At 43.9% G+C, this 12,972-nt stretch overlaps 1 protein-coding gene across 2 annotated transcripts in view; it reads right to left on the bottom strand.

The window, feature by feature from the left end:
- Positions 1-3,502: 3,502 nt before the first annotated feature.
- The window catches only part of RTF2 (replication termination factor 2), an 89,052-nt gene continuing 79,582 nt past the window's right edge, over positions 3,503-12,972 (bottom strand). Inside the window, exons 7-9 of one of the 2 annotated variants that reach the window (XM_048496672.1) lie at positions 9,603-9,657; positions 8,045-8,137; positions 3,503-4,494 (exon numbers count right to left, since the gene is read on the bottom strand). In XM_048496672.1, the coding sequence (XP_048352629.1) occupies positions 4,304-4,494; positions 8,045-8,137; positions 9,603-9,657 (339 nt within the window). In that variant the 3' untranslated portion in view covers positions 3,503-4,303. The remainder of the gene's footprint in view (positions 4,495-8,044; positions 8,138-9,602; positions 9,658-12,972) is intronic. The other variant, XM_048496673.1, reaches the window with a different exon arrangement.

The raw sequence follows: 12,972 nt of genomic DNA, 5'->3' as shown, positions 1-12,972 counted from the left end.
CTGAAGGAAACAAAGAGCTTCTTATAGGTTAACATTTTGGGAGGCAAGAAAGATTATGCAAATTCCGTGACTAAACCAAAGTGTGGAAAATACAACTAATTACGCTCAGAAAAATGGCAAAACTGTTCCAGCTGTTAATAGCATGCATCGACGTTATCAGAAATATCACCCAAGTGTAAACACAATCCTCTGAATTTCTAATCAACACTCTCCAATTGCATCTGAGGACACTTTTCAAAATAAATTAAGCCTAATTTATCACCCTCCCTCCACCTACAAGGAGGCAGCAAAGTATGAACGCCGAACGCTGAAGAACTTGTGCTCAAAATATGTCTGATCCGGGTTAGCGTGAACAAAAGTCTCTCAAAATATGTCATTTTAAATTAGGTCTAGCAGACGGCGGAAAGCTGTTCAGTTCAGTGAAAGGACAAACATTTTACCAAGTGGTGCAAGAACAAACCTCTGGAGTGCGATTTTTAGTGTGGGTATGAATCTGCCATTTTGGTAAGTTGCTGGAATCTGAATGCCGGGTCACAAAGTTCTGTGACCTCATCCCATTTCCTAAAATTAAACCATGATAATTCACTTTAGAAGAAGAGTTTGGATTTATACCCCACCTTTCTCTCCTGTAAGGAGACTCAAGGTGCCTTACAAACTCCGTTCTCTTCCTCTCCCCACAACAGGCACCTTGTGAGGTAGGTGGAGCTGAGAGACTTCCGAAGAACTGTGACTAGCCCAAGGTCACCCAGCAGGAATGTAGGAGTGCGGAAACACATCTGGTTCACCCGATAAGCCTCTGCCACCCAGGTGGAGGCGTGGGGAAACACACCCGGTTCTCCAGATTAGAATCCACCTGCTCTTAACCACCACACTACACTTGCTAGATCAAGGATGGCCAATTGTGACCTGCAGGGTGGATTTGGGGCTTTGAAAAAAAAGTTCTCTCTCCCTCCCCCTTTAAACTTTTCGTTTCAGGCTTTTAACTGGGGCGGGGGGAGAGATCATCCTTTTGTGATTTGTGTGGTGTTTTTCTATGTAAATATTTGATGAGGGTCTTATTTCAGTGATTTTAGGTAGGGTCTTGTAAGTATGCTGGAGTGATTCAAAATGCAGGTCTCTGGATGCGTGACTGAATTGTGTTATGACTAGATGGTAGCTGCACCCAAAGTTATTATCCTAAGTGGCACATGAGGAAAATAAGCCTTTGTAGTAAGGTCTGCTTTAAGGAACTTCAGAGAAAGGAGGAAAACTGTACCCATTTGAAACAATTACGCTGACAAACTATACTGAAATTATTATGCTGTTACGATTCTAAATAAACTGTCTTTAGGTGTAAGTGAAAACAATTGTTTTATTTGAAGTAAAGAATTTCCTTTTACCTCAGAACCACCCCCATACACTGACCAAATGTCACTAAGCCATCCTGTCCTTTGGGTGCCACTAAGAATTCCAAGCCAAGAGCCTTCGGTGGCACTGAAAATAAATGGGGAGCGGTAAGGAAGACAAGAAGGCAGGATAATACACTCCATCTCAGTAGGCTACAGGCCTTTTATTTATTTAAATTTGATTTATTCGAGTTGATTTATATCCCGCCCTATCCCCGCAGGGCTTTACAGCTGTTTACAGGTGTTACATGTAAAGGGGTCTCAGAAAAGAAGCAAAACATCACAATTTTCCTCTGAGGACACTTTTATAGAAACTACTATATTTGCTGGATTTTGTTTTACAGGTTGACTTGGTCTTTGTGGTTTAAAATAATTAATTTCACAACTACCATCCCCCTCTCCTTTTTTTCTCCTTTTCCCTCAATAAATACAGAGCAAAGTGGTAGGAGATAGATATCTAGGCTTGAATTTTGTTGATCAGCTGCCATCTTTATATGAATTACTTGAAGGATTTGCATAGCAACTGTTTTTAAAACTGTATTTTATATTGCAGCGTTTTAAGCTTGTTCGCACTTGATAGTGTATTGGTTTTAATCTCCATAAGCCGCTCTGAGCCCGACTTTGGCTGAAAACTGAATGGGGTACAAATTTAATAATTAAAAAAAATTGTGCCCTTACCACATTATGAATTCCATGTGAGCGTGGAGTTATGGCAGCATTCCTTCGCATCTTGATTAACTCCACCCAGAGGAGAGCCTTGGTTACCACACGGTGTAACGTGTTACCATCAGCCTTTTTGGTTGGAAGATACAGAAATGTGGAACGTTCTAAAAGAGTTTGTTCTTGTGATTTGGTTACTGTCGAAACACTTGACCATTCTCTGTTTGTATGCCCCAAATATGATAAGATATGGATGAAATATACGAACTCCATTTTTTTGCAGTGTTCCCAATGGCAGAGCCTTGAAAGGGCCAGTGTGTGTGTGAGCAGCACTGATCTGTAGATTCGACGCTATGAGGCTTCGAAGCCTCGTCCTGTGAGTCTCTAGGGGTCGTATCCACATACTGACGGAGACACAAATCTCTGAAATTAAGGGTTTTTTTAAATGATGGAAATACAGCACGAGACTGCCAGCATGAGGTCACAAAACGGTGCCAATGAGGAAGTCTGGGGGCTGCAGAGTGGCATGGGAAACGTTTTGACGAGATCCACACAGGAAGTGGAAATGGTTCCACAAAAGAATCCCTTTCAGAAAACCATTTTCAGCAAAAGATCACATGGGAACAGCATCCAAACAAAAATGTTTTGAGGCAGGAAATAAAACGTTTTGAGCTAAAAACCACGCGGAACTCCTCAGAGGAAATGTTTTATTTCCTGCCTCAAAATGTCTTATTTGGTGCGTGCGGAAAGGATCGACATCTCTGTTGTCAAAATCCCTCCAACCACAATGGCAGTGGGCATGCAGGGGGGAGGGGGGAGTTTGCCTTTGTCCAACTGCTGGGAGGGATGGTACCTCAGCACCAGGCTTATTGCGCCTCTCCCATACCACTGGTGATGCTCCAGCCGTGAATGCCAGGAACAGAGAACTAACTGCAAGAACTCTGACTGAACAGGGTAGAAAGGGCCAGTCACTTGAGGTTGGGTTGGAGATGCCAGCAAAGTGGGGTGTGGTCCATTTGGTGGAAAGAGAACAGGGATTGGAGAGGGTTCAAGCCAAGCAAATCTCAAGAAGATGCCTTGAAAAATAGTGCAGTTATTTCAGTATGGAGGGAAAACAGCATGGTATGGCCCACTCTCTGCAGGTCCTGGGTGCTGAGCAGGATTGATAGATGGATGGGAGACCAACCAAAGAAAGCACTGTGGCAAACCCCCCGTCCTCCTCCCTTGCCTTGAAAGCACTGATAGGGCCGCCGTAAGTCAGCTGTAACTCTTCACTACTTACTTAAGTCCTTCAACACAGCACAGTGGATATGGAAAGTCAGCATGAGAAATAACAGGAAAATAAACCAGAATATGCAGGCAACGCAAATGAAAACGGCATCGAGAATAACTGCTGCAGCAAATATGTGCCATTAGTCTTTGGAATTGTAAAAAAAAACACACACGAGAGGACAGAATCGGATAAGGACGTCACACTGTAGGAAACATAGTATTACGTCGTGCTTTATTTGTAAGGAAGAGACAGTGACAAGAATGGAAACGGAATATTCAGCAACATTCTACACCTGAGAAACTGGGATGAGATCTGCCTGTTACTAGTGAAACAGCCAGGGCAAAACCTGCAATGCTGCTTATCACTCCGCTAAAAAAAAAAAAAAACCAGCCCAGGGATTTCTCAAACTCTAGATTTTTGTGGATGGAGAAATGGGACTCACTAAAGTGATCTTTCGGTAAGGAAAAGGGCTGGCTAAATATCCTGTTCGTTTGAACCTTCTCAGATTGCCTCGTGACCCATCGATGCCAGGGTTGAAGAAAAACTGTACGAGAAGGATGTCAAACGATGCTGTGTCTCCAGCCTACAATTTCCAACACAAACAGGGCTGATAATGAGGACAGCTGGCTTGCCAGATATTGGGCGGCTGCCACAGAATCTGGGTGATGGAATCCTGCCTTCCGTTCCTATACTAATACGATGCACATGTTCCAATTATGAAAATGAAGTAGGATCAAGTAAAATCACTGAATGAATGTCAGTGGTGAGCAAGGGTAACAGGTACTTAAAGACTACCACTTCAAATTGCCTCTTCTGAAAACAAGCAAAGCCAGTCTGAATAATGTTTCCCCCGCCCCCCCCCCTCATCTACATCAGTTACTTTTGAATTTGCAGATCACTTAGCATGTTGCATGAAACCAGATTACAAAGACCTTCCTTGTCAGAGGGAAAGTAGAACTCGTGAGGAGCTGGGCACATGATCGCTTCAAAAATAGTAAGCTGTGTGAGTAATCCAATTGGAAGACTGCTCCTTGGAGCGCTTGGCTGAGCTGTGGGAAGTAAAAATAGACTTGTATGCTTCTGATTTCTCCTCCTTGTTTGCAGCAGATCGCTTGAGGGGCCCAGATGCATTTTTGCTTTCTTTTTCAGATGAAGACAACGTGCTTTCCTCAGCTGCTGCAGGGGGAAACAACCCCAAAACCAAACAGTGAATGTGAGTCAGTGGTGAAACTGCACTCTTAAAACTGCATGCATATGCAGACAGATGACATGGTAGATAAGATGACATTTTAGGGCAAATTTTGGCAGACGGTAAGATAGGATCACACTGCAAAGCCGGTTGAAATCTCCACAAAAGTAATTAAAAAAAACAAAAATACAAAACTGTACATAATTTAAAATACAAGTCAAGAACCTTTAATGGCATGTATTTTTAAAACCACAAACAAACAAACAAACAAACAAACACACACACACACACACACACACACACACACGGTAACCAAAAATGAACTTACAATGACCAGGCAAAAATTTGATTAAGAGCGCTTTCTTATAACAATACTAAGAAACCTGGCTATTTGCTCTAAAGCAGCACCCAGAATGTAGTTCAAAAGAAACACTGTTGATCGGTTCAGCTTTTTTGTTGATCGGTTCGGCTTTCAGAACCAGCCAAGAGAGGTAGCAGAAGCCTTAATCTAGCTGTCTCATATAGAGAGCAGTGGAACAAATCATGACGCACAGATTCCTCACTAGTTAACCTGCATACACAAAGTCTTTCATAGTGAAGGATATTTGCACCTCTTCCTCGTCTCACAGCAGAAGGTAAGACATTGCACCTGCTAAAGTTAGTGCACGACACAGCTTAGGGTCAGGAAGTAAGGACAAATATTTGGCCATGCCCCAAGAGTCGTATGAAATGCGTGGGACCTAGGGAAATTGGTGAGCCATACTTGCTAGCCTGGGCCATCAAGCAATGACACTCAAATGCATATCATTTGCCTATGATTGTCTTCTGCACTTCATTAGGCGGTAACATGGCTAAGGTGTCCACAGTTAGACCCAGGGCAGTCAATAAGAGCCCACCAATCTGAAGAGTACAGCGTGGATAAAGCAAGAGAGATAAAGTTCTTATCATCATGTCTCAAGCACAGTTTTACCCAGTATTTGAAAGTTATACTCCAGGCCCTGGTCTCAAGGAGGTGTTGACCTGCCTCCGAACAGAGAGTGGCGTAGGGGACTGAATGGGGCAGTCCAAAGATTTTATAAAGGAAGGTAGATTGGATCCGTTCAATATCCCAGTTCCTGGAATGGATCCAAAGAGGGACACCATACAGAAGTTGAGCTCACGCCTTAGCGTTGAAAATTTTCTTCTCTTCCCTTAGTCTAATTTAAAATACAAAAGCAAAGCCAACCCCAAAACTGTACTAAGATGAATATTCTTTGGAGTGTTGTGGGGTTTCCAAGCTGTATGGCTGTGTTCCAGTAGCATTTTCTCCTGACGTTTCGCTTGCATCTGTGGCTGGCATCTTCAGAGGATCACTGCCACCGATGCCAGCCACAGATGCAGGCAAAACGTCAGGAGAAAATGCTACTGGAACACGGCCATACAGCCCGGAAACCCCACAACACTCCAGTGATTCCGGTTGTGAAAGCCTTCGACAATACACTGAATATTCTTCCTTTTTCAATGTTTATGCATATTCAGCATGGACATCTAACAAAAGTGATACAGAAATGGAAATCTGAATGGTTTCTGGAACATGGGAGATATAAGGTTCATGATCTACAAGGAAACTTCCCAAATCAGCTTTAAAATGGGACCTGGGTTAGTGTTGACTATAGTTATGGCTAGTGCTGTTAGCCACATTTAATCCGGCAGGAGAAAGATGGACATAAGAACATAAGACAGAGCCTGCTGGATCAGACCAGAGTCCATCTAGTCCAGCACTCTGGTACTCACAGTGGCCCACCAGGCGCCTTTGGGAGCTCAAATGCAGGAGGTGAAAGCAATGGCCTTCTGCTGCTGCTCCTGAGCACCTGGTATGCGAAGGCATTTGCAATCTCAGATCAAAGAGGATCAAGATTTATTTATTTATTTATTTATTGGTTCCACTTTTATACCGCCCTCCCCCGGATTGGTAGCCAGAGATCGACTTCTCCTCCATAAATCTGTCCAAGCCCCTTTTAAAGCTATCCAGGTTAGTGGCCATCACCACCTCCTGTGGCAGCATATTCCAAACACCAATCATGCTTGAAGAAATGTTTCCTTTTATTAGTCCTAATTCTTCCCCCCAGCATTTTCAATGTATGCCCCCTAGTTCTAGTATTGTGAGAGAGAAAAAATTCTCTCTGTCAACATTTTCTACCCCATGCATAATTTTATAGACTTCAATCATATTCCCCCCTCAGACGTCTCCTCTCCAAACTAAAGAGTCCCAAATGCTGCAGCCTCTCCTCATAAGAAAGGTGCTCCAATCCTTCAATCATCCTCATTGCCCTTCTCTGCACTTTTTCTATCTCTTCGATATCCTTTTTGAGATGTGGCGACCAGAACTGAACACAGTACTCCAAGTGTGGTCGCACCATGGCTTTATATAAGGGCATGACAATCTTTGCAGTTTTATTATCAACTCCTTTCCTAATGGAGTGCTTGTGTGTGTGTGATGCTTAAGAGGGGAGAGGGTGGGAGCTGGAATCCTAGGGCCCCATCTGATCCCTGAACCTTGACTAAGAATGTGTCATATTACAGACTGGATCCAACCAGGTTGGTGAAAAAAGAAGGTTGTGTGTGTCTTCTTCAGCCACCAAAAAGACTGTGATGGGTTTCATGGGATTTATTGATTTGCACTATGTAAATCCACTTTTGAGTCTCAGTGAGAAAGGCAGACTATACATAAGCAAACAACAGTCTCTTCTCTGTGAAGAGACATCCAGCAAGCACAGTGTAGGTCGATAACATCACTAAGAAGAAATTTCAAATGAGCAGTGTACTAGAACTCCCTAGTACCAGGAGGGACAAAAGTCATAGAATCATACAGTTGGAAGAGACCCCAAGGGCCATCAAGTCCAACCCCTTCCATGCAGGAACAGACAATCAAAGAACTCCTGACAGATGGCCATCCAGTCTCTCTTTAAAAACCTCCAAAGGAGGAGACTCCACCACACTTCGAGGCAGTGCATTCCACTGTCAGTACATTCTACAGCCCTTACTGTCAGGAAGCTTTTCCTGATGTTTAGGTGGAATCTCTTTATTTTCACCTTGAACCCATTACTCCTGGTCCTCGCCTCTGGAGCAGCAGAAAACAAGCTTGCTCCCTCCCCAACATGACATCCCTTCAAATATGGCTATCATGTCACCTCTTAATCTTCTCTTCACCAAACTAAACATACCCAGCTCCCTAGATCTCTCCTGGTAGGCCATGGATTCCAGACCTTTTACCATTTTGGTTGCCCTCCTCTGGACCCGTTCCAGCTGGTCAATATCCTTGTTGAATATCCTTCAGGTAAAACATGACCATCGCAAAGAGGAGAGACTAAGAGGAGAGACGAAGCCCCAAAAAACCCCCCCGGGCAATCCTAGGCCAAGTTCCAAGACCAGTTCCAAGCAGATTGCTGGACCAACATTCCACCACTGTTCACATGTTTATGGGACGTAAACAAAGGACTGTTCACATTTTTATAGGATGTAAAACTTATGAGACTGCATTGGGAAGCACATACCCACCTGTACCCTTGCAAAAGGCAATGTTCCTCTTTTCTCCGGAATTAATGTTTGCGGAATCCTGTCCCGCACTTGATGTTGACGGTCCAGGTGACTCTTTAAAACAGAAGAGGCATGTGGCAGGAGATCAAAAGATAAAGGCCCCAGCTGCCTCCTATTAAAATCAATGGCAAAGCTCGTGTATCTCAGTCACACCCACCCTGTTATTACTTAAATGGCGATCCGGCTCAGCAGCTTTGAAAAGAAATCAGCGGCACAGGCCTGGGGACAGAGAGCAACGTCCCCAAATGCAGCGAAACCACAGATACTAAGCAACAGGTTCTTATCATCTCTGCACAGTCGCAAGCTAGTTGTGCTGGCTTACTGCACAGGCAGGGGAGTCATTTGTTTTTAACAAGCAGCGCAATATTGTTGTCTGCTTCCAGGAAATATGAACCTATGAACCTTCCTTGCAAGCGAAGCCAAGATTGGAGGAATGGCGCTTGGATCCCTTAGAGGCGTAGCTGGGTCAAACTGCGCCCAGGGCAGACTCTGTGTTTTCTGCCCCCAGCCCCATGGGCCCCACTCCTGTCCCGATCCCCCGTAGCCCCCCACTTACCTGAGTTCTTAGTTTCAGGCTGAAAAGCGGCCTGTTCAGTTCAGGCTGAAAAAAGCCTGGGCGGGAACTACACTACCCCGGAAACCCTGGGGCTCTCAAGGTCTCCTGAGTAGTGTAGTTCCTACAAGGGTCCATTTCAGCCTGAATGGAACAGGCTGCTTTTCAGCCTGAAACTAAGAACTAAGGTAAGTTGGGGGGGGGGCGGCGCGAGGAGGGGTCATGGGGGAGGGGTGATTTTCCACCCCCAGGTGTGCACCTGATGCACAGCGCACCCCCCATCCCCTTGTAGCTTTGCCTGTGCTTCAACTGAACTGAAAAAGCAGTTTTGCAGTTACTGCAATCAAAGGAATAAGGTTGAAAGAAGGAGAGGGAATCAACCCTCTTTTGAGCACCAAAAAGTCAATGCTCAGGACTGGGGACTCACATGGACAAAAGTCACGTAAGAGAAAGGCGACAGTGAGGAACGGAATTGGAAAAAAAATTGGGTGGGAATGCCACTAGCAGAAAAACCAGCCACTAAAAAGGTTGCTCAACATGAGTTCATTCACAAATTCAGAACAATGAACCTCCAGGGCTGAGGAGGACATAGGGTTCCTATCTAACTAAAGATGCTAATTTTATGACCCATAAGCATTTCTTCCCTGCTCCAATCAATTGACTGCATTTTGCACTGTACCTCTTCATCCTGATTCTGTTCTTTGCAACACCCCTCTCAGAACACCCTGTTCTTCGCAACACCCCTTCAGACTGGGATATGAGGACTCAGAAATCCTCATTCCTACTTTTATCTGATGAAGCAAGCTTCGCCTCTTGAAAGCTTCTATTCTGACATTCTTGTTGGTCTCAAAGGTGTTTCTGGACTTGACTCTTCTACTCTTCTACAGCAGGACATCACAGCTACCCCTGGAAACAGCCCCAGATAAGAGGATTTTGGTTGCAATTCCCCCATGGCAATCACCTTACCTTCCACAGTACTGGATTTCACAATAGTCTCTGCCGCTTTTGGTTTCTTGGATTTCTGAAACAACAGAGGACAACATTGAAGGTATTTTAAGGGCTCCAATAGCGGCAACATTTCAGCATACATTTCATAATTTATTTATTTATTATTTATTTTATTAGGCTTTTATACCGCCCCATACCCGAAGGGCTCTGGGCGGTGTACAGCATATAAAAATAACAATGTAAAATAGTTAAACATTTAAAAGCAGCGATAAAAACTAGAAATTTGATTTATGCAATAGATCTCGGTAAATAGAGATATAATTGGAGTCCAGCATTCCAGATTTAAAATTCCCTCTCCCCCGAAAAGGGGGGCATGGTGAGTCTCATTAGGTGGTAGGTGACCTAGATGACAGGGCCACAAGGGGGGGGGGCACCATTAGCGGCCGGTTCCTCCAAAGGCCCTGCAGAACTCACCAAGGTCCCACAGGGCCCAGACGGCTGGAGGAAGAGCGTTCCACCAAGCCGGGGCCAGGGCTGTAAAGGCCCTGGCCCATGTGGAGGCCAGCCGCATCACTGAAGGGCCAGGGACTACTAGTAAGTTGGCCTCCACCGACCGGAGAGGCCGTGCAGGGACATATGGGGTGATGCGGTCTCGAAGATACGATGGTCCCAGGCCGCGTAAGGCCTTAAAGGTCAACACCAACACCTTGAAGGTGATCCGGAACTCTACAGAAAAATCTGCAGAGGATGCTCTGAAGAGGCAGGCAATGGCCAATCATCTCTTGTCTTGAAAACCCTACTCAATTGCCATAAGTTAGCTGAGACTTAATGGCACTTAGCACACACATTGTCTGAGGACCCAGGTGCTAAAAAGGAACAGGGATTTCTTTGTAGAGGATCCCTGCTGTGGACAGCTTTGCTGGCGTGACAGACCAGTACCCCTACCCTCCAGGCATCCCAAGTCAATCCCTGACTACAGGGGGAGTAAGTGGCATCCGCCTATGACAGACATGTTGACATCACTTTCAGCATCCACCAGAAATGACATAATCACAGTGGCACTCTAGTATTTGGGCAAAAACTCTATGGTAAAAATGGCTTCTACCAGATTTTTTTGCAAAAATACCAGAATGTTGCAGCAACATGATGATGTCACTTCTGATATATGCTGGAAGTAATGACACCATGCGGCTGGTGTCAGTGACCTAGGCCCGCCTCCCCTGCTGGTAAGCCCCCTCCCTGAGGGCCAGCTGATTGGAGACAGTGGAGGATGAGCCTGAGGGATCCCTCACCTCCAGCAGGGGGTTGAAAACTCTAATTCCAAGAGACAAGCTAATCATATTTCAATAGGCTGAGATTCTTGGGTTTAAGCAGGACTTCAAACTGAAATAATTCTCTCTGACAAACACCCTCTTAAGTAAATCTGTGTGCAAAACTGTAATTGTTTAAAGCAGAGTTTTGCTATCTACTGTTACTATATAGGAAGAGAATTACACGATAAACCTCAGACTATGCACACACAGATCCTAAGACTTGTTGAATATTCTGCTTGCTCCTTCCTCCTCACACTTAGGTCCTTGTGCAGATATATTCTACTCCAAATAATCTTCTACTCATTGAGCTTCTTGAAACACAGTACTTAAGAGGTAAGAGTTTGATTCTGTGTATATAGATTTGCGAAGGAACAATGGGATTAAGATCTTTTTCTCAACTGTTTATTTTTAACATTTTTACTGTGAGGGAGAGGCATGTTATCCCTGCAGAGACAAATACACAGTTTTGAGAATTGCAAAACCAAGCATCTGTAATAATATCTTCTAGATGGAAAAACTGCCCAAAATATTTCTACTGAAACCTCTGGAAGATCCATTGTGAATAGGTTAATGGAATTCATTTACTCCCCAAAATTAAACATCCCATGAATACATAGTCTCATGCTACATAATTAAAAATGAATCCTTATTGCATGATGAATAATCTTTGGAATATAATGTATCTTAAGTTTTAAAAAAACTATTTAAATTTTCTTTAGATCTTTTCTCAAAATATGTTATTTTTTTAAAATTCTGATTTTATTTTTTTAATCCAATTTTAAATTTTAAAAAATATTGATTTTTATTCACCTGGAATCATTTTAGGAGAAGGGGAAGGTGAAGTAGTAGAAATTACCTCAGGTTCCCATTCTACCTTCCCAGACATCCTCTGCAACAGCAGCACATAATCCAGCGTGGTGTAGTGGTTAAGAGCAGGTGGATTCTAACCTGGAGAACTGGGTTTGATTCCTCACTCCTCCACCTGAGTGGCAGAGGCTTATCTGGTGAACCAGATGTGTTTCCGCACTCCTACATTCCTGCTGGGTGGCCTTGGGAAAGTCACAGTTCTCTTGGAACTCTCTCAGCCCCACCTACCTCACAAGGTGTCTGTTGTGGAAGGGAAAGGTGCTTGTATGCCACCTTGAGTCTCCTTACAAGAGAGAAAGGTGGGGTATAAATCCAAACTTATTTTCTTCTTCTAATACTCCCTTACTGATTACATGCAACCGATGTTGTAACAATAACCAATTCAGTCATTGCTCTTGGAAGGTGTGATAGGGTGAGTGGGGGAGCTGAGAAAGCAACTGGCCATCACAACTGACTGACCATGTTGTGGGGTTGTGGAACCTTTCCATTTGTGCTGCAGTTGGGTTGTGGTGGCTGCCGCCGTAATTATTATTTGTATATTGCTGATGGTCACTAACCTAGATGCTTGTCTTTGGCTAGCCTAATTAATTCTAATTCTTTTTTACCACTATAAAACCTGAACTCCATCTCCAAACATCTGCTGACTAAATTACTTTTCATCAGACATGAGTTTGTTGTGCTCTTTGAAGCAAATTGTCACCTGTTAAAATAAGCACCTGGTAAAGTAGGGCATTTTTTTTCATAGGAGTGTGTGTGTGAGAAATTCAAATGTCTGACTGCTATAATGCCTTACCCACACTATAGTGCCTTACCCACACTATAGCCCACATTCTCTAAATCCCAAGATTTACACAGCAAAGAGGTTCCCAACAGGAAAGCCAACAAAGAGAGTGCTTCTCATTCAGACAGGGTAAATATTCCAAAAGGTGAGACAGCCAACCCAAACTAAATACATGGGGTTGTATCTGGGCAAGACTGGAAATTACTACAGATGATGTTTAAAGCAGAATGTGCCAAAGCAGGATTACAGCTGAACCCCAAGAAGACAAGGACCACAAACAAAACCCAAATAAGTGGGTTCTAGATCAAATCTGACTAAACTGAGGATAACATACTTTGGTCACATTATAAGCAGACAAGAGTCACTGGAAAGGACAATAATGCTGAGAAAATTCAAAGGTTAGTAAAGAAAGGGGGCCACATGCCTG

The sequence above is a fragment of the Sphaerodactylus townsendi genome, linkage group LG05 (genome assembly GCF_021028975.2).
Source record: "Sphaerodactylus townsendi isolate TG3544 linkage group LG05, MPM_Stown_v2.3, whole genome shotgun sequence".
NCBI lineage: Eukaryota > Metazoa > Chordata > Lepidosauria > Squamata > Sphaerodactylidae > Sphaerodactylus > Sphaerodactylus townsendi.
Note: the sequence above shows the minus strand (reverse complement) of the source record. Positions and strands in the feature narration are given on the sequence as shown.